The sequence below is a fragment of the Cryptotermes secundus genome, unplaced genomic scaffold (assembly GCF_002891405.2).
Source record: "Cryptotermes secundus unplaced genomic scaffold, Csec_1.0 scaffold378, whole genome shotgun sequence".
NCBI lineage: Eukaryota > Metazoa > Arthropoda > Insecta > Blattodea > Kalotermitidae > Cryptotermes > Cryptotermes secundus.
In genome coordinates this window covers 479,751-505,139 of record NW_019734966.1, presented here as the reverse complement: position 1 = coordinate 505,139, position 25,389 = coordinate 479,751, and the positions used below count along the sequence as shown (strand labels likewise).

The following is a 25,389-nucleotide window of genomic DNA, read 5'->3' as shown; positions in this document are numbered from 1 at the left end:
TTCCCACCCTTGCACTAACTACTTCTCCTTTCTTCAGTTTCTTTTTTAGATCTATTGGCATATCTTTGCGCATGATTTTCACTGTTCCAACAGCATCTGTTGTCCTCTGAACTAATCTCTGGAAAAGATCGGGACTGCTATACAAATTGTCTNATTGTCCATATAAACACATCTGCCCGAGTCTCATAGTTTCTCGCACAAACTTAGAACAACTTTTGTCGAGAAAAGATCTGTGTCTTTGGTGATTTCACAGCCTAATTTTGTCCCTGATCCACTGTAAATTATAAAATTCCACAAATATCCCGCGGAATCACAAAGTTCAAAAATTTTAATCCCAAACCGGGAAGCTTTCATAGGAATATACTGTTTCCACGAAAGTTTACCTTTCCACAATAACAAAGTTTCATCAACACTTACTTCTTTGCCTGGTATGTACACTTTCTGGAACTTATTTTTCAAATATTCACTAACCGGAAGAATTTTGTACAATTTAGGATCTCTTTTTGCAGTTTCCTTATTGGTGTTATCTACAAAATGGAGAAATCTGGTCAGCAATGAAAACCTTTCTTCACTCATTACATTAGGAAAAAATGGTGTTTCTAACATATGTTTCCTACTAAAATACATCCTGAGGTTTTGTTTCTGAATTATTCCCATCAGCATAAGCAAACCTAGGAATACCCTAATTTCATTCAATGTTGTGGGAACCCACTTTTGAAAGCATGATTTTATTTGCGTCAGGGGCAAGAAACTGTCCTGCCAGACAAGTTACGTGACCAAGATGCCATGGGGCCCCACAAAGAGAGTGTCGCAAGGCAGAAAAAATAACAAATGCATAAATGTTGACACAGGCATCAGGCAACTTCGACCCCTAGGTTCGTAACATCGTAAATCAGACATAGCTGCTTTGTCACCAGTAAGCCAAGCCAGTAAAAAAAAAAAAACAAAAATACAGACACATAAACACAGCTAACAAGCCCTCAATGAAAGTTAGCTAACAAATTATCTCTCTGAAAGCAAGTCGGAGTGTGAGTAGGAACAATTATTTCGTAAGCAGCAGACACCAGATGCTTTGTCCCAAGCAAAGCGAGTAAAAAAAAATACCACACACAAACAGATAGCGAGGAATGAAACAAGTCAGTATTAGCTTACATAAACATTCACTGGAAGTACATACATCAGAGCGTAGGTGTTAAGAATTCTTAGTGAAATGTTTGGACGCAACATATGCGGCGCGCACGCTTACAGCACGGTTTTGAGTGGACGCAGATGGTGCGTCACACACGCTTAGGGATTTAAATGGCTCCACTTAAAAGACACGCTCAAGGGGTTAAACAGGTCTCTCTGCACAGTACTTCTTCCCTTGTAGATCCAGTCTCATGTTCCAAGTCTAAAGATCCTTCTAAGTCACTTCCTAAATCAGGACATTAAAAATCAGATTGTCCCATAAGATATCATTATCTGTGCTGTCAAGTGCATTTGTTATGCAGCATTTCTTGAATGAACATTTCATTGTTTTTCCTGTGATCCCCTTCCAAGCTGCCAGAGACTCATTTTGCAAATTTAGAAGCAGCTGCCCTCTTCATCTTATTAGATGGTGTTAGTGGAAGGTTTTTAGGTAGCAGCTGAGCCTCATATTCCTTCCATAAATAATCTTTAAATGGTTAATTAACCAAAACATTGAGTGACTGAAGTTTTATGGTCATGCCACCAGGAATCATAAACAAGGCACAGTTTTTCCTCTTAAGTTTTAACTTTCAGTTCTTCAGATGAAGGGCATGGAGGATGAACGTACTTTTTGGATTATGTAAAGTTTCAGAGCATTTTTCCCAGATGTTTTTCTCTTAATCTTCCATCAGAGCAAATGTCATCCTGAGAAGAAGGAATGAGTAATATTTTTAGGCAGTTTCAAAATTAAAAACCCATAACACCATAAAATGCCACCCACAAGGGTGCATGTATAGATTATTCTTGTTTCATCACAAAGCGCATTCTGTTTGACAGACATGTCAGTGTTGCGTATATCTTTTAAGTGAAGCGCAGTCATGTGTAAGGTATAAAGTTCATGCTACTAGGAACTGCAAGATATTTTGTCAAATTAGTGACCAAACACAAGGTTTGGACTGGTAAAAGCATTTATTGATGGCTTATGACACATAACTAGAAACAATTTCTTCAGTCATAATCACTACAGCACACGCTAAGTGTTCTCAGCCTACTGTGTCTTCACCAGTTGTTGCTTGGTAATGGCTCCTGTTATGGCGTGAAGGGGGGGAGTGGAGGATTCTCTCCACCTCTTCCGCCATTCCTGCTGTTGCGCCCTTGGGGAATGGCCAGTTGCAAGGCAAAGTGCTTGGTAATTGTCTTGTTAACTACCTCTTGGCTGTGAGTTCACAATATCGCTAACCTTGGAGGTATGGGAGATCGAGGAAATAGAGGGTGTGACTGGGGGTAAGTCATTAACACACGCATCCCCCTTACTTGGTCTACTTTCGTCTACTAATATATACACTTATATGCATTTCACTTTCATGGCCGAAGTGGCCCGTTACGTACACATTGTAATTCAGATAAAGACACTCTTGGGTTCACCATCCTAGCTCTCATGGTGGTTCCTTCTCAGGGCCTACTCTCTCTGTCCTAACCGTGTAACATGGCACTTTAATAATATCACACTTTATATCCATTACTGATATGAACAGTTCCACTTACTTGGTGTAGGAAGCTGATGGTGTCCCCTCTGTCTGGCACAACCATGGCTCTGGCCCTCCTGGCCTCTGGCTGGCTACTCACTTAACATTTGTACGCTCAGATACATGGATAGAGCGATTGATAGATTGATCGATAGATGTGTTTAGATTGATCCCCCCTCCAGTTGTGTCAGCTTCTTTATAACTTTTTCTCTGCTGACTCCTGTCTTTTGGGTAAGCTCCGCCCCTTAATAGAGCGAATTCTCCCCCAAAGGTCCGTCCTGGTTGGTCATCTCGGTAGAGAGGGTTTGATCTCCTCAGGCGGTCTAGCTGAGTCGGCTCTCTGTCTTTTTCCGTGCAGCGGTCTGTTCTGCATGAATCAGGAGTAATAAGCAGTGCGAAAATTTTCCACTTACATTGATACTTCCTGCATTCTGTTTCAAACATTAACCCTTTGTCTAACCTTTCTAACTGTGAACCCAAGATAACTTAATACATAAAAGTTACAAAACCATTGCCGAAATTCTACGGCATTACATCCCCCACCGCAAAACGTGGAATATTCTCCCTGTTAAGGAGGGATATTGCACTTGTTTTCTCTCCTTGAAACACAAAAACAAAACATGTACCCTCTTACATCAATGTTATGTACATAATTTGAATATAAGTTCTTGATTGTCCATTCGTTCTTTTGTGTCTTTCACTCAATCCGTTTTATCACTAGAACACCTTAGTGTGAAGGCGTTCTGCATTCACTGCTTTGCTTGTGTTTTTGGGCTGCCATCTCTGCTGGGCTCTGGGTGCTCGAAAGGTGAGAACCGCCTCCTGATGTCCCAACAGCCACACGCCGTTTCTGCAACCGTTATTAGGGAACCGATCATTGGCTCTGCCCGTTGCCGTCTCAGGGGCGGTGTCGGTGGTGAATCCGCCTTCTGGTGGCGCCAGGTGCTGCTTCCGCTGCTCGACCTCCGTCGTGATTAACTGGTCCGGGGGCTGTGGCACAACCACCCCTGGATCGCTCGGTTCGGCCTCTGCTCGCCGTCCCGTTGGCAGTGTCAGCTGTCCGCTGACCCAGTTGCAGCCTTCTCGTCGTGCGATGATCTCCGTGTCTTTCTCATCTCGTTACTCATAGGGTAGCCTTGGGCGTCAACCACCTGCTTCTGCCCTTGCAAGTTTCGCTACTCACACAGTCACAGATTTTACTCTGTTTCCTAATACTAACCTACTTTCTACTCAAACTTCCCGAATACACAAAGTGTAACCCTGATTGGTTCACAATTTAACTCCCGCAACCGGTTGTCTAACCCTTCTAGCTATCGGTGTCCTTTTCCACACCCTTATTACCTATTCCTCCTGTTTGGTGGGTGGGGGTACTGCTACTCTTTCCCCCAGTGCGTCGGTGAGCACTGTTCTAACCTTGATTCGTGTGTGGGTAAGGTTGCGGGTTGGAAATCATGTAGGTCCATCCCTTCGGTTCTCTCAGTGTTCGGGTACAAGGCCTACTGCCTCACTCATGGCCAATCAGTACTCTCAGGGGGTGCACAAACATCTGCACGCTCTCCGAGTTTCAAGGCTGTTAAACCCATGTAGCCTTGGTCCAACTGCCTTAATCATCCCTACACAAAATTTCGAACATCTCGTGTGAAGGGTATCAAACTAGGAATCTTCTGGTATGTCGTTACCAGGCCTATTTAAACCAAACTTCCTAATTTGTACGTTTCTATTAACTAAGTCCAAATCCTTTCTTATAACGTCTACTTTTGTGAATTTTACACGTTTCCACTTCCGGCCCTCTTTATTCTTTGTAGCTTTGTTGGCTCCGGGGCCGTAGTGAATAACCATGTCGAGTCTCGCTGGACACGCTTGGCTCCGTGGCGCGTAATCCTGGTGAGTCTTCACTCACTTTCTGTTTCTTCGTCGGCGATCTCATTACTGCTGATCCCGCAGTTTGTTCCATTTGCACTCTGGCTCTCGTGAGGCGAATACCAGTAGCAAGGTTCCTCTGTGTCGTCGGAATCTGGGGTATCGCTTCTCGCAATTAGGGGTCTCTGTTCCCTCATTCTGCATCTGTTTTGTCTTCTCTCTCTCTCTTTCTCTCTCTCAGCTCTTCTCTTGACGCTCTACACATTTTGATCTGTTCGACGTGGAGGTTTACCTCCTTGTGTCCGATTTGTACTCTGTAGATCAGATCTGAGATCTTTCTCACTATTGTGTATGGTCCCAGCCATCTAGGTTCAAGCTTCCTGCCCTTTACCATCTGCTTCCGGTACACAAGCTGGCCTGGGCGGTATTCAATTTTCCGAGCTCGTTCGTCATGGCGAGTCCGCTGGTCTCCTTACCCTTCCTAGCTGTTTCTTGGCTAACTGCCGTGGTCTAGCGGCCAATCTTGTTACGCTTTCCCGTGCTCCATTTTCCCTTGCGTGCTTCTTCTGGTAGGCTTTTAATTCTCGATCCGCGGGTCCCTTCATCTCTGATCCGTACGTTAAGTGGTAGGGCGAATAGCCGGTGCTGTTGTGCGGCTGCGAACGGTATGCCCATAACACTAGATTCAGATGCTCGTCCCAGTTCGTCCCACTGGGGTCCGCATACATAGCCAGGCCCGCATGGAGGGTGTGGTGAAACCTCTCCACCTGTCCGTGACTTTAGGGCCGGTATGGACTTGTAAATATCTTGTCCACTCCCAAAAGTCTACAGATTTCTCGGATTAAGTCCAATGTGAAATTTCGTCCTCGATCACTCAGGAGTTTGTCACACACTCCGTGGCGTGTGAAAATCTGCACTACCAGGGCGCTAGCTACCGTCGTAGCCTCCTGGTCTAAAAGAGACACTGTTTCTGCCCACTTCCTGAAGTGATCGATGTACGTTAAGAGGTACCTGTTACCTCTCCTTGAAGTAGTGTAGGATCCCGTAATGTCAATGGAAGCTACTTCCCCTGGTCCTCTAGCCTCGGGTAGGTTATCCATGGGCACTGTGGTCACGCGACCTGCCTTTAAACGGGCGCACTGGTCGCAACTCAATACGTAGTCTTCTACGTCCCGGTGAAGGTTGGGCCAATAATACTTGCGCATCCATTGTTGCGTCTTTTTAACTCCAGCATGTGCTGCATGCTTGGCGTCATGGTAGTCTCGTATGAGCCTGCCCACCATCGTTTCGGCTATCACTAGCCGCGGTATTCCGGGTCCTTCCGGTATAATAGGCCGTCTGCGTCGACCATATACTCTTTCCGCTGGCTTAGGCCCTCCTTCACCTTTCTGCAAAACACGTCGATTTCTTGTTCCGCTTTCACCTCCGATCTCGTTACTTGTCCTTCCATCGTGAGGGTAGCGATGTGGCGAGACAGGGCGTCTGGTACACAGTGATATTTGCCCGGTACCGTGTACTCGAATTCCGATAGGCGAAGAGCCCATCTGGTGAGTTTTGCGCTAGGATCTTTCAATTTCAGTAACCAACATAATGCCCTATGGTCAGTCACGAGCGTGAACTTGCAACCATACAAATAACATCTAAACTGTTTCGTTCCATACACGACTGCCAACAATTCTTTTTCAGTAACTGACAGCTTCTTTTCAGCAGTGGTCAGCCGCTTACTCGCGTAACTAACGGGTATTTCATCCCCGTTTTGTACTTGGGCTAAAACTGCCGAAATCCCATGGTCACTCGCATCAGTATGTCGCCTGAACTCGTGAGAAGGATCCATGCTCGGGTATGCGAGCACCGTATCGGAGCTGATCTTCGCTTTCAAGCGACTGAACGCTTCTTCCTGATCCTTGTCCCACTGGAAATTGTGGTCTTTCTTTGTCAGTACAGTGAGGGGTCGACTGATTTCCACGTAGTTCGGAATGTACTGTCGGTAATACCCACTCAGTCCCAAAAATGACTGTACTTCCATTACAGTGCGGGGTCAAGGGTAGTTTCGAATTGCCCTCACCTTGTCCTCACTGGGTCTAACCCCTTCTCGGGTTACACAATGGCCCAAGTATTCTACACTGTCTTTCGCAAAATGGCATTTTTCTAAATTTAAGGTTAACTTGGCGGAACGTAGCCTCTCAAAGACTTCCCGCAAGCGTTCCGTATGTTCCTGTAACGTGCGACTAAAACTAACACGACATCCATAAAAACTAAGCATGTTACTTGACCTAGTCCTAACAAAACTTCGTCCATAACTCGGGTGAAGATGTAAAGGGAACCTGCTAGTCCAAACGCCAATCTTTCGTACTGGTACGTCCCAAACGGCGTTGTAATCCCTGTCTTGGCTTTGTCCTCTGGCCGTATCTCAATGTGATAGTAGGCGTCCTTGAGGTCCGCAAATGAAAATATCGATTTCCGTTTAGTCTCTCCAGGTTCTCTTGCACTAGCGGCATGCAGAACACTGGAATGTTCGTCACTGCATTCAGGCCTCTGAAGTCTGCGCAGAATCGATACTTAACCGTTCGTCTGTACTTTTCTTCCTAATCAAGATCACTGGTGCTGCCCATTCCGTAACGTCACAGATGTTAGCGATTTTTCTCCCCACTTGCAACGCCACTCTTTCTCTGCTAGTGTTAATCAGCTGGGCAGTGCAGTAGGCCGCTATGTTTGCACTTTGCTCCTCGCTGACGTTGCGTTCACGCGTCTTGTGAGTGCAGTGTTCTACCAACGCCAGAAACTGTCCGAGCCGTATAAATTCCTTGAAGCGGTATCTCCATCGGTTCGGAATGTACCCATCTCTTGAGGGATGCTTTCGGCACAGCTTTCCGTTGTTGATCTGTTATCTTGGCTCTTGTGACCAAAAGTGTTCTAGGTTCTAGGTGTACCGTCTGTGGCAACACTGCTTGCCATTGGTGGAGTCTTTCCACCTGCCCGTCTTCCGTTGACGATTCTGTCTCGCTGGGTGTGGCTGAGGCCTCCTTTACCTTGCCTTCCATTAGTCCTCTTGACTCTGTGGTTGTTCATGTAGCCATCCTTCCTTCCTCTGTTACGTTTTCCTGAGGTCGCGGCTCGGTCCTTCTAATCGTTGACTTCTGAATATTCGCCTTCCTCCTTCCTGTCGGAGGGTACATCAGCTTGACTGTCTGGACGTCCAGGTTTATCTCTCCTGCGGCTATGTCAATGCGGGAACCTAGCCCTCTCAATAAATCTAGCCCAAAAATTCCGTCTTTCTGGATCGGAAAGGGCGCTACCACAAAATCGGGGGTGTACTGCTTGTCCCCAATGACGAATTCTATCCGTCTGGTTCCTTATATTTCCAAGTCCTGTCCGGTTATGCCCCTAACCGCTTCCCTAATTTCCATCGTGGGTTCATCCCCCACATATGGTTGAACTAGACACACGTCTGCTCCGGTGTCAATAATAAACTTGTGATCTGTCCCTTGGACCTTTACCTCAATACATAATTCTCTGATCTCTCCTGCTGTAGCGAGTGGTATCCAGGCGGCTGTATTCGGACGGTTGATGGGGCGTTCTACCGCCGAAATTACTTTGGGGAGTGATCCCCTGTCTCTGTTGTTGGCTTCTTTCTTGCCCCACACTTTTGGGATATATGACCCTGTTGTCCACATGAGAAGCACGTAATCGGGGGTCGAACCTGACCTTTGCTCCTCTCCCGTGGTTCCTGTGGTCGTCGTGTCGGTGGCCCTCTTGGCTGACCGTTCTGACGCCATGGTTCCTTGTATTGGTTTGGTTTTGTGGAGTCCTTTCTGTCCGTTTCCACTACTAGTGTCTCGTGGTCCCTGGGACGCTGCTTCATTCGCTTTGCATTGTGCACCATTGTGGCTATGCTCAACGCTTGTTCCACCGTTTCGGGGTTGCGGATTCTTAACTCCCTTCCTGCTTCCCCTCGCATTCCGTAGATTAAGCTCGTCAGGTGCCTGAAATCTGCCTCTTCTTTCCGAATACACTGTTCCTTTGGATCGGTGCTCTTCCTAATAGTTTTTGACTCAGTGCTCGGCAACGGTCCAAAAACTGTATAGGGGTCTCTTCCTTCCCCTGAGTAGCCTCGTGCAGCAGGTTATAGTGATGCCTTGCTGGCAACTTTTCAGTAAACCTGTCTACGAGGGCTGCTTTCAGCACCTCATAGCTCACTCTCCCGTCTGTGAGCTCGTTCTTTCCATTCACAAACTGAAGAGCCTCTCCGGTTAACTTGGCTTTCAAAATGTTAACCAGGTCTTCCGTACTCCAATTGCTGACATGGGCGCAGTGTTCTAACTGTGTTAGAAATTCCGTCACTGGCTTTGCCTTCGAATGGCCACTCCATTCCTTTATACTTGCTGCTAACGATAGGTCCTTCGTTTTCACTCCTATCGTCTGTCTTCTTAGTTGTTCGTCAAGTTGGGCTATTCTAGCCTCCATTACCCTGTTTAATATTATCCCCTTTTGTTACCTAAAACTACTAGTTTGATACCACCTCTCTCCTGAATTCTGGTTCGTTTAATTGCGACACTGCCACCATATGTTGTGGCGTGAAGGGGGGAGTGGAGGATTCTCTCCACCTCTTCCGCCATTCCTGCCGTTGCGCCCTTGGGGAATGGCCAGTTGCAAGGCTAAGCGCTTGGTAATTGTCTTGTTAACTACCTCTTGGATGTGAGTTCACAGTATCACTAACCTGGGAGGTATGGGAGATCGGGGAAATAGAGGGTGTGACTGTGGGGTAAGTCATTAACACACGCATCCCCCTTACTTGGTCTACTTTCGTCTACTAATATATACACTTATATATATTTCACTTTCACGGCCGACAGTGGCCAGTTATGTACACATTGTAATTAAGATAAAGACACTCTTGGGTTCACCATCCTAGCTCTTGTGGTGGTTCCTACTCAGGGCCTACTCTCTCTGCCCTAACCGTGTAACATGGCACTTTAATAATATCACTTTATATCCATCACTGATATGAACAGTTCCACTTACTTGGTGTAGGAAGCTGATGGTGTCCCCTCTGTCTGGCACGACCATGGCTCTGGCCCTCCTGGCCTCTGGCTGGCTACTCACTTAACATTTGTACACTCAGATACATGGATAGAGCGATTGATAGATTGATTGATAGATGTGTATAGATTGATCCCCCCTCCAGTTGTGTCAGCTTCTTTATAACTTTTTCTCTGCTGACTCCTGTCTTTGGGGTAAGCTCCGCCCCTTAATAGAGCGAATTCTCCCCCAAAGTTCTGTCCTGGTTGGTCATCTCGGTAGAGAGAGGGTTGGATCTCCTCAGGCGGTCTAGCTGAGTCGGCTCTCTGTCTTTTTCCGTGCAGTGGTCTGTTCCGCATGAATCAGCAGTAATAAGCAATGCGACAATTTTCCACTTAGCATTGATACTTCCTGCATTCTGTTTCAAACATTAACCCTTCGTCTAACCTTTCTAACTGTGAACCCAAGATAACTTAATACATAAAAGTTACAAAACCATTGCCAAAATGCTACGGCATTAAAGCTCCCAACGCCATAGATTCTTCGGTTTCTTGGTTCATGTCCTTACTGCACAGCAACTGTCTCACAACAGCTCTTCATGACCACAACTCCTGGCCATTCGTTCATAGCTGTGTCTTGCCACCACTGGCTACAGCTCCATTTCAGTCCACAGTATATATCCTTGGGGTGGACTGCTTCCAACAATTCTTCCACTTTTATTTCAGCCTCTGTTGCTGCAGAATCATATATACGGGGCCACTGCTTACCGTGGAATGTCTTATCTTCTTCCACTTTCAGCCATCATGACACAGCATTGACTGACTAGAATAATGCAATATATTGTGGCATGTAGACCCATTGCTAGGTAATGACTCTGAAATAAGTAGCTGTACAACAGCCACTTGTAGTCAACCACTGGGGTTCAGTTGTTGTGAGCTGTTGCTGTGAGGAGCTGGTAGCTGAGGCTGAGGACCGACCATTCGGGAACCCTGAGGAACAGAATGTCTGCCACTGGAAGCTTCTACCAAACAACTGCTAATGAAGACGGTAACAGACAGAGAAGACATAGTGTGCCATATAGTGATTTTTGAAGTGTGTAGAACAGCGGGAGCATAATCCTTACTTGTAGTTACAAATGTAAGAGTTCAGTAAATCCGATTACTAATCCAAACCACATAGTCACTAAAATCGTGACAATATGTAGTCTACACCCAAATCCACACTTCTCACAAAGCAAAATTATGTTCATGGATGGATTTTTCCATGTTTCCACTACACTGTTCAACAGATCCTGATCCTAATTCATGTTAGAGATGTGCATGAAATATTCCTTCCCCACACAAGGATTCATCCATAATAATGACTGCTGTTGTTGATGTTCAGGAAAACGAGATACAGGCCAAGGCTATAATGTCAGTTTTGTCGGTGAGGTGGTATCTAGTTGGTGCAGTTCACCTTAAGGCACTGGGCAGTGACATTTGGAAGCTACCTCAATGAAAAAAATTGTGGTATAGGCCAAGGTCATAATCACAGTCTGTTTCAGCAGAAGGCCCTGGGCAAGCATGACCTGACTAATTACGAGGGAGCTCATTGAGAAGTTAAGCTGCATGCCAATGCCATTATCCCAGTCTCATCAGTTTTGATATAGAATAATCATATTATCAGAATAGTGTCCAGTATAACTTCTGGTGTGGTGTAGTGTAATGTATTTCATGGGTCAACTAGTATTTCTTTCAGAATACACAAAATTACAAGAGTCTATATAGTAATCTGTGTAACTTTTTTGAGAAACTTAGAAGAATGTATAAAACGGGGGAGAACATGGTGTAAGGCGTTCCTGAGCCTGTTTATCTTAACTTTAATTTGTTAGAATAATGGAATTTAACCAGAGTACTGATGTCTGTGACTTACACTTGATGATACCTGTAAATCTAGGACATACATACATACATATATATACATTTGCGTTTCAGATTATTCACAAATGTGCACAGGCACAGAATATAAAACATGTCAACAAGCCAACAAGACATTGGAAACTTGTACATTCACAAACAAAATCACTAGCATATATAAACCATACTTGTCAAAAAAACACATAAAAAAGTTAAAAGAAAATACAGATTGCAGCAAATACACATACAATAGTTAAAAAGCAATACAAATTGCAACAAGTACACATACAATAGTTAAAAAGCAATACAAATTGCAGCAAGAATATATAAGCACAGCCAAGGACATAGAGTTAAATGAAGTGTACACTGTCAGACACCTCTTGACAGGTCTTGACAGAAAAGCAGGAATTCCTCAACAGTATAAGAAGGGTTTTGAAGCAATACATCCTTTAGTTTCTCAATAAACTGTTTTTTATCATGTACCAACTCAATTAAAAAATCAGGCAAACTATTAAAAACTTTTACACTCATAAAATAGACCCCTTTTTGCCTCTTTGTTAGATGCGATTGAGGAACATGAAGGTTTCTAACTTGTCTTGTTGATTTACCATGAATTGTATGATTAAAAGTATAATGCCCCAGATTGTTTACCATTAGTATCATTAAAGATAAAATATATTGAGAAGCCAATGTCAAAATTTTTAATTTTTTAAAAACTGTTCTACATGATTCTCTGGGTTTCATTCCCAACATTATCCTGATGGCCCTTTTTTGTAAAAGAAAAATCTTCTTAGCCTCCCACGAGTTTCCCCAAAATACTATCCCATATCTCATAATTGAATGAAAGTACTTGTGGTAAATCATCCTTAGTGTTTCAATATTGCTATACAATTTCATGTTTCTTATTGCAAAGCATGCCTTGCCCAATCTGGACAGCATCGATTCAATCTGTGACTTCCAATTCAGGGTCTTATCAATTTCAATGCCAAAGAATTTAACGTGGGTTTCCTCATGCAATATCTCATCATTAAACTTTAAATGTATAGACATATTATCTCGATTAGTTGTATCAAATTTTACCACTTCAGTTTTCTTCAGATTTAGAGACAGGCCATTAACTGCAAACCAACGGCTTAAAGAATTTAACACTAAGTTAGACCTTACTTGGATTTCATCAATATCAATACCAGACACTACTATGCTTGTATCGTCTGCATACAACAATAACCTATCATCAGTATGACATTGCATGTATTGCATTATTCAGCTGAGTTAATACTTTGCATTAATTTTACACCTCATAAGTAGCTGTGTGTTACTATGAGAGCTGTGAACTTTGTGTCAAGTAAGAAGTCATCTTGCCTACCTTCTGTAATGCAGTTGGTAAGTAGACAGTGGTTGGATACACAAATGTAACACACACAAAACAGTCATTTGAATTTTCAAATCTCATACTTTTGCTGTGAGACACATAGAAACATTATTATGATAATTATGAAGTTATATTTGCTGGTTTTGGGGGCTGGCATCTAAAATGATTCACTGCTTTAACAGTTAGCACACCTATTTCTGTTAAGACATTAGCATGTTATAGTTGTGCTTGCCCAGATATCTTTATTTTGAAGTCTGAATTCACTACATTTGCAGTTGAGGTATGTGATTCTCCAGTGAATATTCATAGTTAAATTTTCTGTAAGATAATAAATTTACAGAAAGTGTACTAACAGGTTCATCCATAGATACCCACAAGAATGAGTTCCCACAGAGTCATGCGTATCGAAGCTTCCACGGCTTTGAAACACAAACTGTTGAACTGCATGCAAGAATTATATGTAAGGCGCTTTACAAAAAAATTGAATTTTTTAAAAACGTGGGAAGTGACATGAGTTATGTTTCTTTTGTATCACTAAGTACGTACCATTGAGAGTGACATAATAAATGTTGAAACATGCTGGGACAATGATGAATTGACTGTACTGTGGTAACAAACAATGCTGTGGATTGCAGTGGTGCAGAAGTCAACATAAAATGTGTTGTATATATACTATTATGTATTTTTAATATCTTATTGTATGCTGTAAACCAATGAGCCTCTTATGTTAATAAATGTAGCTCTTGTTTAAGCATCTGTTGTGTTAATTTAGGTTATCAATCAAGATGGCCCTTAAAATTAAATTTAATGAAACTTGCCTGTGGTAAAGTTGCACTTTGGTGTGCATAATGTAAGGGGATAGACCTGCATCAAGTTTTATGAAACTGTGCCAAAATACTCAAAAGGTACATCAGAAAGTTAATTTTGCCCCTTTATTAATGTGACCTTTAAAGTGATCCAGACTAAACCAAAATGAAACTGCTGTACTAAATTTAGTGTGGAATATCAGTTAAATATGTAGAGAGAGGCTGTGCCATAGCTCAGGCGGTTAGTCGCTGACTTCCCACCATGGTGGCCTAGGTTCTAGCTCAGGTATGGTTATATGGGATTTCAGGGGGATAAAATGACGATGGGTCTTGTTTTCTCCGAGTACTTCGGTTTCCCCTGCCCATCTTCATTCCACCAATTGCTCCACAGTCACCAGTATCTATCATCTGGTGCTGGTACAATAGGCTAGTAATGACCATAGGACCAAGTGGTCTTGGTCTCACCTCACTAAACAGGTACAGCTGTGTTACATACATAGAGCCTAATGGACCAATATGGGGAAAATAATGGGCACTTTTCAGCATTTTCCAACGTTAACCTAAATAGAACACATTAAAGAAGAAGCTATTCATCTCTCTGTCTTTTAGCACCGGCGCCATTGTTGTGCAGGCAAATAAACCTCTGGTGCCTTTAGGTGTATTTTGTTGAAGAAATCATTATGTTTACAGAGTCCAGAAAAGAAAAAAATATCAAGACACAGCCTGTCTTGTGGAAAAGAAAATGAATATTTATGTAACGGATATAAATATTTATCTCAGATATCTGATTTTTCTCAAGCCTGTTTTTTTGTATGTTGGGAACTTTACATGCCTCTTAAGCTTTGATGATGCTTTACTGCAAATACAAATTTCCTGCTGCAGTTACACAACAGATACCATGCTAGATATAAGCTGTCAGAATAGTCAAAAAATGATGGTACTGATAACTCATCAGAGAAAATGATTAAGAAACTGAAAAATATTGCTACACTTAGGTGATATTTTTCTGTCTTTATATGTCTACAAATAATCAATACCGATACAAAAGTCGGCCTTATAATATTAATCAGTAGACATCAGATGTGCATCAGATCTTCATTTGAAGATTTTTCTTTATTGCTAGTGGGGTGGGACCAAGTCCATTGTACTGCGGCTACTTCTGGCCTATTGTACCAGTTCATTTGAAGATATACATTAGAAGGGAAAGAGATAAAGTAGATTACATGCCAAAACAAAATTTTAAGCACAAAAGAATTGCTGCAATGTAGTTACAAGTGAAGGGACATACATATACTACGGAAAGTTTGAAGAGCAGTATGTAGACGAGAAGAGAGGAATCTACTAGAATATTCAAATTTATATTAATCATATATATCATGATGGTGATTTATATGCAATGCATCCACTGCCGAGGTAGTGCTGCTTCCTGTGTTACAACCTAATTAGCAAGATCACTCACGCGCTCATGGAGCTGATCCCTTCTTGAGAAGCTGCCAATTGTGTAGCTACTCAAGAACTTTCCAGCATTTTATGGAACCCAAAGGTTCATTACTGTGTTCACAAGAGCCCTCCACTGTTCCTTATCCTGAGCCAGATCAATCCAATCCATACCATCCCAACCTATCTCTCTAAAATTAATTTTAATATTGTCCACCCACCCACGTTATGGTCTTCCCAGTGGCCCCTTTTCTTCCGACTTTCCAACCAAATAACCTATATCGATTCCTCTTCTCCCCTTTGATGCTACATGCCCGGCCCATTTCATCCTCATTGACTTGACCATTCTAATTATATTTGGAGAAGAGTACAAGGAACGGAACGGAGTCAAACGTGTGTGTTTTATATGCAGACAGATTGTATTCCATTTGGCAATTCATGTTGAACCATATTCTAACTCTGGGCAACAATGATGCCAACTTGTCTTTATTGGGTGATCCGTGTCTCTCATTGCCCTCATTGCATAGCATCTAGGAACGATCCCCCTGATCTAGGAATCAGAGTTTTTCTGGGCTGCATGATATTAACATCACGTTATTACGTATTATTACGTAATGCCATATAAGTTTGAACAATATAGTGAAAAGCTGTAGCGTGTTTGAACAAATTACAGAGTTCATCAAGCATTTTCTTATGATAATTTAGAAATTGCATTATGTAGTTCGGAAGTTTGCGTTTGAGTTACGTAGTAAGACGCACAGATCGAAATAGGTAATACGCAAATGGCGGCTTGTTGGTGAGGTATATATTTATATTCTGATTTAAATTCGACATTCAAGTGTATTCGTAGAGAAGCATTGGTTGTAAGTGAATAACGTGTTCTGTATTAATATTACACTGAATTAATGACGTTAACTTTGAACATAGAGTGTAAAATTGCAGACTTGTGTTTTCGCAAGTGATAGATACTATTATACGCCAGTAGAACATAGACATAAAAATGTGGCACGAAGCCCGAAAACAAGAGCGAAAAATTCGTGGTATAATGGTGGATTACAAGAAGAGAGCAGAACGTAGGAGAGATTTCTATGAAAAGATTGTAAGTTTCAGTTTATTTTACTGTTTCTCTGCGCCAAGGGAGGGAGGGTGGAGTCGGAGGGTTGCCGTTTACTGTTAATGGGAGGGAGTAAACAAGAACGAAGTAGTAATTCTGGTCGCTCTGTATAAAATAGGTGTACTGGAAGTTTTGATGGAATGTTGGAAAATGGCAGTATGTCATTTTAGGCCAGTCCCCCATTTAGTGTGGGCAAGTTGAAAATTGATCAGCAGGCTGGAAATGTAACTCTGTAAATGTTTGTGACAGTTATGTTTGTAGGAACTGCACATAAGTAGCACCTGTGAGGTGAGTGGTCAATACCTGGGGACCAGTGATATGATCACCCAGCAGGCCTATGCACACATTAATTCAGAGCTGATACTATTGCCTCACATAATTTATTGATATTCTTCCACCTAAGTTTGCACGTAGTGCTGGTCCACTAATCTCCCTGCATGTAAAACATTCCTCATCTCTGAACAGAACTGTTGCAATGAACACAGCTGCTTTGTTCACACAGCCTTCAACAGAATGTGATGTGGACTCTGCAGCTGCAGCAACTCTTGCACTCATTGTACATGGTAGGATAGAGGTAGTTTCCATGACTTGTGATACAAATTTCTGATCTATTGTGATGTATTAAGCAACCTGTGAAGTGCTGATACCATATTCATTGTATGCAAAGGCTGAGATTTCTTTCATTGTATCTGTCCCTGAGGATGGCTCTGGCCAGGCACAGCACAACAGAAACTATAGTCTCTCATAACCAATCCATGTGTAAAAGTGTACTTGTATTATGTATGCATGTGTTTGGGTACCTCATTTCATACCACATCCCGCTTTCTTGGAATTCCTGTTAGCGTCTTCCAGAAGTAATTGCATGACACCCTTCTGTATGAATATAAGGTTTCTGAACTGCCATACTCACTTTGCTGCATATGATGGGTTCTGACATTTCCTTACCAGAACAGACAGTCTGTGCACTGTGCTGCAAGAAGTGGAACACAGACTACCTAATGATAACAAACGCTTCACAATGCACGTTCCTACCAGATGATGAAACGGTGTCAAGAGATTGTTCCAGATGTAGACATTATTCATACTTTGCTCTGATCTTGCTTGCATGTTGTATATCTTATGTCTTCAGAAGTGTGCCTGTCTTCAGAACTGCATGTCTCTGCAATGAAGGAATTCTTGGCAAAACTGCAAATGACATTTGGGCTCTAAATGTTATCTGCAATACACCCTTAGAAGGAACGTACTGCTGATTCTTGATTTACTCATTTGTTGTCATCTTTAGAGTGGGCACATAAATCAAACATGTTTTTTTTTGTAAGAAATTAAAGAAATTATTTGAGTTAGGGGGAACACTGCCTCAGTACTCATTCAGACTTCATTCCATCAATGTGTTTTATTTTAAACTATGCTTACAGTATTTTGCATATTTTTACTGATAAGGGCATTAAAAAGTCTATCTCAAATAATAAAAATAATTTTTAAATGAAGAGTTTTGTTGACACTGAGTTGACTGCTGTCTGAGTTGGCTTGCTGGTGGTATTGGATAGGAGGATGTTATTGGGGAAGGGTCTCAGCCAAGTAGGCAGTGGTCTTGGAGATGCAAGAGGTGAAGATACTTCCTCATTTATTGGCAGCCTTTCAAGATGCCTCAGGTAGAAGGTTGAGGTTCAGGTGGTTTAATGCTTTCCATTTTTGTAAAGAAGGAAAGTAATGATGTTAGAGTGGTTTTCGTTTTCTCCTCTTTTAACATTTCACTGTAATATTGTATGGGTGCTAANGCAAATTGCAGCCGCGGCGCGCACTTGATTGTACGCACTGTAGGAAGATATGTAATTCCAAATAAGGTGTGCATAAACTAAAAAATGGTGTTCATATGACAACTGCACCTTTCCAAAAACATGTAAATCAAAAAGTGGCTCTACTCGTTTTTGGAATAGCCTGCATAGCTGTCTTTGCTTAAACATGAAACTTTATTTTTCAGAATTAAATTTTGAACTGCACGTCACATATTTAGAGGTACAAGAGATCATTAAATTATAGTTATTATTAAAGCACCCATGTTGTGCCCATTTTATTAGATATTAAGTATGATTTTTGTAAGATTGGATACCTAAGTTAAACGCCAGATGGCTGGGCGTAAGGCGAAGAGACAGAACCGTGGTTGACACCTCGCATTCCTTGTTAGTCGATTTTGCTGTATTTAGAAAAGATTGTTTACGCATTAGTGGAATGACCCGGTCATGTTTTGCTTCGCGCTACAGGAAATGTCCAACAAGTTGTTGACGTTAGGGATTTTACGCAAGCAGCTTTTCCTGACATGAGAAAAGGTTAGTTTTGGAATTGGGGAAAAAGAAACAGAAGTTCCTAGCCATTTCTCAGAACAGACGGACTAAAGCAAAGTGTGTCTGTGGGAAGGAGTTGAGATGGTGCCATTGTTTGTCATTTTCATTGTGTTCAGCACAAGTGAGTACTTGCCCATGGTCGGGTCACTGATTGGTTGTTAGATTGCTAGAGATTCTGGTTCATTGGTGTTTTGAGAAAAAAATAAAAAGTGTTGGTTTGTGCCATTTAGAGTTAGTATATTATGGGTAGTTAAGTTGTAGGAAGTGAAAAACGGGCGTAGTCGAAGGTTGTGTGTGTGTGTGTTGATAGGTTGTTTGATGTAATAGTGTTTTTGTTTTATTATACATAAATTAATTGTTGTTGTTTTGAGTAATTGAGTTTTTGTAGGTCCCTTTATGCAAGCATGTTTTCCACCGTACAGGTTAAAAGATATCGATGGACATCCGATAGGGGTTGAGTAAGTGATTATCAAATTACTAAAAGTCTCTGGTTTTACATATATTTTCTTTCAGTTTACAACATGTTTCAGTCACATGAGCCAGCATCAGGCAATTTTTCTTTTGTTTTCAGGGAAACCACTGTACTGTTCACTTGTCCACAATGCTCCCATACACGTCACTGTTTAGTTTTCATCTCATGCCTAGAATGCTGTCATTTTATTCTTTTGTGGCTATCGTACTGCATGTATAATGTGTATTAGTATGATTAGTATAAATATCTTCATGGTTTTTGTTTTCATATATCAAATGTTACAATTGTGTGTGTCCTCTTTCTCTTGTATATGTGTTACTAGTGTGCTCTTCCTGTATACTGAACATAATGTAGTTGTTCCTGCTTATATATCCTTTCTAGGTAGTGTATCTAGTGCATGAACTTTGTGATAGGTAGCACTAGATACGCTACCTAGAAAGGATATATTCTATAAGCAGAAACAACTACACTATTTTTTTTTACTGCTAGTGAACTGAAGTCCCTTGTACTGTGGCCACTTCTGGCCTGTTGTACCAGCCCCAGATGATAGGTGAGGGTGATTGTGGAGCAGTTGGTAGAATCAAGATTGGCAGGGGAAACTGAAGTACTTGGAGAAAACCTGCCCCAGCGCCACTTTGTCCACCACAGATCCCACTTGACCAGACCCGGGATTGAATCTGGGCTGCTGCAGTGGGAAGTCAGTGACTAACCGCTTAGGCTATGGCGCAGCCAACAACTACACTGTATTTAGTATACAGGAAGACCTCACTAGTAAGACATATACAAGAGAAAGTGGACACACAGAATTGTAACATTTGATATATGAAAACAAAAACCATGAAGATATTTATACTAATCATACTAATACACATTATACATGCAGTACGATAGCCGCAAAAGAATAAAATGACAGCATTCTAGTCATGAGATGAAAACTAAACAGTGACATGCATGGGAGCACTGTGGACAAGTGAACAGTACAATGGTCTCCCTGAAAACAAAAGAAAAATTGCCTGATGATGGCTCATGTTCAGTTGAAACATGTTGTAAACTGAAAGAAAACGTATGTAAAACTAGAGACATTTTAGTAATTTGATAATCAGTTTTAATGTATGAGTTATACTTTTAGCGTCTTAATGACAGTTTAATGATTGTAACGATTTTAACAACACCATATAGTATTAAAGTTACATTTTTAGTGAGAAACATATTGTAACGTGTTTACGTTACGGAATACGCCGTAGAGATCGTTAACTGGTTTATTGAACAATCTACAACTATCGGCTACACTTAATTATCACACAGTTGCGGGGTTTCACACTTTATAACCCTAATCGCATTAATCTGTTAACACTGTTGCGGGGTTTCACGATTTATAACCCTATGCGCAAATCAGTTCACTCTGTCTTCAGTAGTCTACACGTTGACAGTAGGGGAGCTAGGTATCACTGTATCACACGCTCCCAATTACACAATTACACACACGTCCGGATCTTCTTTCCGCGACGGCTGCTATACTCCAACTTGTAGTCGGCTGGCTGTTACTTTATAACTCGGAATGTCTTCGGCGGTAGCCAAACTCGAACTCGAACTGATCGATACGCACTGTGCATCCACTTATATAGCTGCAGTGCTTGCCTGTGGCGTAATGAGTGCCACGTCACAGTAGGACGTTGATTACGGTTACGTTAGCGTTGCGCGTTACGTCACCGCGTGACGTCACCGCGGAGGGGAGTGGCGGGGAGCGCTACGTTACTGTGGAGAGGAGGGGGGAGGGGGGTTCTCAGTCGCGCAACATGTTACAATATTCTAGATGTCTTTTATATTTTAAAAATATATTGTTGCATTATTGATGGGTGCTTTAATAAGAAGGATAATTCCTCAGTGCAACTAGATGCTAAAATATAATATTAAATTATAGTGTTTATTTCAAAGTGATGTATTATCTTTGTAAAATAAGTGGCTTCCTTTCTGACTTCTGCCATTTCTCTTTGTTTTGTATGCAGTATCCTTCATTGAAGGAAACAGTCTTCTGGGAAGACTTCATTAATTTAGAAGAAAATATTCATCATTAATTTAGTGTAGCATTCATTTCTGATTCTTAAGAAGCTTCTCATGTTTGTGAAAGGTTTCCAGCTTGAAGGAGCCACGAAACATATTAATAAATTGAGAATTTGTATTTGACATACCAGGAAAGCATAAGCCTTTCATCTTGTTGTACTGGTGCTATGATTTTATGTAAGCCAAGTATGTTCATTGTATCATTGGTCTTTAAACATGCCTGTTTGTACTGTGGATTCCTTGTTTAGCTGTTGGACTGCAAGTATTTATGTCATCTTCTGGTGTTGTTTATGCCTTTTATGATGAAAGTTAGGTTTTGAGTCTCATTTCCAGCAGAATGGCAGAGAAATTCACCAGTTTAGACAGCTTCATATTCTGTAACTTCCCACATGTTGCTTCATGTTTCATGGCCAAGTAAGTAATAACCCTTACAAGTCCTTCATCTTCTGCTTGCAGTCTCAAGCACAAACCATCACACAGCACTTGTATTTAGTAAGTTTGCAACATAAGTGACAGGGAAATTCAAGCTTCTAAAACATCATTTGAAATAGGTATCCAGGTTATAGTGCTCCATACTCTCTTGCCAAGATGGTGTTTGTTATTTAAGTATAAGCACTCTAATGAAAGTCAGAAATGCTTGGTTTTCGAACTTGTCCATTGTCTGGTATTCTAGAAAACTTGAGAAACTGGGTCTGTTTCTGTCCTCAGGTGAGGGGGGAGACATGGTCTCTTGGGTCCCTTAGAAAGAGATAGTCTCAGTCACCGGGAAATAACAGGAAAAATGTACAGTAAAAGTTGTGATAAAGCATTCACACACCTGAAACTAACATGGAAATGGGGCTAAAAGTTTTTTAAGAATGTCGCATGATTGATGAAGTAAAAAAAACCCACTAATTCTGAGTGTTATACACCATCATCAGAACCCTTTAAAATCTACTCTGCTGAAGGTGAACCCCACTCACCAATGCTAACTCCATCATTGAACAGAAATGAGCAGGATGTTAATTTGAGTTTAATAGCTCTGCTCCAGCTGCCAGATGTGCAACTGACTTGGAACTACATGGTGCAAGAGTTGTGTCTTCTGGGATAGCCTGTTGAAAGTTGACATTTTGGAGGAACGTGTTGCCTCCATCTTCAGGGTGTAAAAATAAGACAAGCAGGAAGCAAGCATGAGAGCAAGTGGCAAGCAGAGCTCTTATGCCGATTTCTTGCTTAGCTAGTTCTTTGACCCTGGAGGTGACATATTCTCCCGAAACATTGGTTGACTTTCAGAAGACTACATAGTGTTATATCTCAGAAGATAGAACTCTTCATAACCTCCATGGTGTGAACCTCAAATCCTACATATATGGTGCAGATTTAGAAATGTTACATGTGCAAAGATAACAATATTGGGATAAAGAAAATTCTAGGTACCATGGCAACTGACACCTGCAATCTTTGCAGGTCTACAACAATAACTGATATTGATTGTGCAGTGTGTTGATTGTATTGCAGAAAGCAGATCCAACCCAGTTCCTGCAACTTCATGGACGACCAGTAAAAATTCATTTAGACCCAGCTGTAGCTCTTGCTGGAGACAGTCCTGCAAATATGTGAGTGTTAATAACTTGTTTGGTTTTGCTGAATTGCATAATCTTAACAGTGTCACAGAAGATAGTAATTGCTTGTTTATTGGCTGAGTTAAGAATTCTTGAAGTGTAAGTACTCAGGATGAATGTGTATGATCAAGAACCATTGATCAACTTTTGGTAGTGTTGTGTCTCAGTCTTCACATCGTTACAAGGAATAATGCAGCTCAGGAATACTTGTTTTCTGTAGAGGACAAGTAAGCAAAGAAAGAGAAATTTACAATGTCTTGGTTTAATTGTGTCAAATAAATGGTGTGATATTATTAATGCTGTTTCAGAATGAGGAAATTCTTAGGCAGGGTAGTGTTGTACTAGTAATGCCCTTAGTATTGTGGTGTATAGACCTGTTGCCAAATGGTGTCTGTAAACAGCAGCCATTCATAGGTAATGCCCACAACATGCATACAACAATAAAACAACAGGGTATATGCAGCCTGTTTCTAGGCACTGGATTGGTAAACATCCATACAATGGGGAAATGGTGTTTTCTATTTTGTTTCTTCAGAGTGGTTATAAGGAAGATGACTAGGGCAGTCCAGTTAGTTATCCCATGTGGAGGTGGATTCGAATACCTCCACCACAGCCCTGCAAGTTGTATGAGATGACAAAAAAGGAAGTCTTGAATCTGAGACAGTAAAACGTTGTCGTGAGTCTCATGGGACTTGGACCAGAGAATGACTGCATTGGAAAGGGCCAGCAGTAATTGTAAACGACAGACCCATTCTCTTGTCAGAGAGAGTGCCCTACATCAACAAACCTGCAAATGCCTGACAATAATAAAAATCTGGTCGTAAGCCCCAGGTGGGTTCTTTATTCCAAGACAGACTGGCCGACTGACCATTCGTTGCATTATAAAACTCAGACTCAGTCCAGTTAGTTGAGGATTGGCAGTTCACTGGAGTTCTGTATGGAAGAAAATAGTTGCAAGAGTGTGGCTATGGAAAGGAGACTTTGTATGTGATATTTGGAGTGTGTAATTCAGTGAGACTGTGTTAAATCTGTTACCAGGAAACAGCTGTACAGTGTAGTTCCAGGTGGTATATACAAGTGTTCGAGAAATCCAATATCTGGTCTATACCGTGTCTATAGTCACACCCCTAAATACTTGACAGTATTAAATGTCATATAGATTACTGCAGTTGTTCAAAAGTTGATAGGGTCTGTATGTTAGAATGAAATTAAGTAAGGCACAGTGGCTGCAAGTTCAGGTATATTCTCTACTCAATGACAGTATATGACCACCTGTTGCATATGCAAGTGCAGTTCAAATGTTCATCTTGAATTGCTTCCCTAAGAATCAATCTACAGTTACTACTCATTGCTTCTCTCTCTATCTCTCTCTCTTTTTATTGTTTAACATCCATTATATGTATACAGTGGCCGCCTTGTAGTGCACACAATTTCACCTGTCACTTCACAACATGTTTTGGCAACACAGTGCCATCATCAGGTGTCCCAACTACGTCAATCTATTGCATTGCCTGCCTTCATATGTTTTCACCAACCATTTAAAAAGTATTCAAAAAGTCCGTGTTTGTCAACTATGATAAATTTACACTCGCTAAAACTTGTTAAGATAATTCATCTTATTTGTCTTAATTAAAACTTGTATGTGGTTCGTTCACTACGGGGTCGTTTTTCTTATTTTCTGTGTTCATTGTATTTATTGTTTAATTGTAATCTAAACTTCAATCCAGTGGCTTCCTGTGATTATTTTATTCCAGTTTAATTTGTGCTTTTTATGTTGATCACCTTGTCCCCGACCTTTAGAATCACTATCTCACCTGTTACTAAGAATGTTCTTAACTTGCTGTTATAATAATTCAAATATGGGGGTCGTTCTCTCAACCATTCTTCCCGGCCCATGCACATAAATCATGGCTTAAGAATTTTTGTGAACCTATGAAAGGAAGAGAGAAAGACATTTTCTGGTGGAAAAGAATTGCAGTCTTCTTCACACTGCCCCTTTCAAGCCTGAATGTAAAAATACTGTAGTTTGATATAGTGTAGATTGTAGTGAGTACACAAGATGTTTCATGATTTTATATTGTTCAGGATGCCATGGCAGGGCCATCCGGATGTGCTGATTGACAGATTCGATGTACGAGCTCACTTGGACTACATTCGTGATAATTCCCCTCATACAGATTCGGCAACAAATGAGGAGCTTTCTCGAGAGGATCGATTGGTGAATTATGAGAGATACAGAATAATAGTCCAGAATGATTTCTTGGGAAGTAAGTATTTTATAATTAAGTCATTCATGGTCACATGTATCTCTGTATAGGTATGATGTCTGTCACGCTACAGGACAGGTTGTAGTTTGTTGGTTTCAAAGTTCTCACATTTCACATGGAACATATCATAAGAGACAGGTTCAGCCAACAGTTACCTCACTTTGATCAGATTGTCATGTCCATGATTTATTCTAACCGTCTTACAGTGCATACATTTATTCACCTTACTCTTCTCTCTTGCACTACATGTTTCAGCACAAAAGTGCCATCTTCAGGTGCTTTTCGTTGTACGTCAAACTACTTCATTGCATGCCCTGTTGTCTTTATACTAAAATATATACTCGTCATATATATTGATAAATTTTAAATATTAAAAATATTAAAACTGTTCAGGATTTGTCATCCTTATGTCGTATCTCAATACGCGAGTCACACCTATCTTCCTCTATC

General features: G+C 41.3%; 1 protein-coding gene across 2 annotated transcripts in view; it reads left to right on the top strand.

Annotated features, from left to right (window-relative positions):
• Positions 1 to 15,654: 15,654 nt before the first annotated feature.
• LOC111869070 (CLK4-associating serine/arginine rich protein) overlaps positions 15,655 to 25,389 on the top strand; it is a 46,535-nt gene continuing 36,800 nt past the window's right edge. The window contains exons 1-3 of one of the 2 annotated variants that reach the window (XM_023860273.2): positions 15,655 to 16,181; positions 22,569 to 22,666; positions 24,758 to 24,939. In XM_023860273.2, coding sequence (XP_023716041.1) covers positions 16,083 to 16,181; positions 22,569 to 22,666; positions 24,758 to 24,939 — 379 coding nt within the window. In that variant the 5' untranslated portion in view covers positions 15,655 to 16,082. The remainder of the gene's footprint in view (positions 16,182 to 22,568; positions 22,667 to 24,757; positions 24,940 to 25,389) is intronic. The other variant, XM_023860272.2, reaches the window with a different exon arrangement.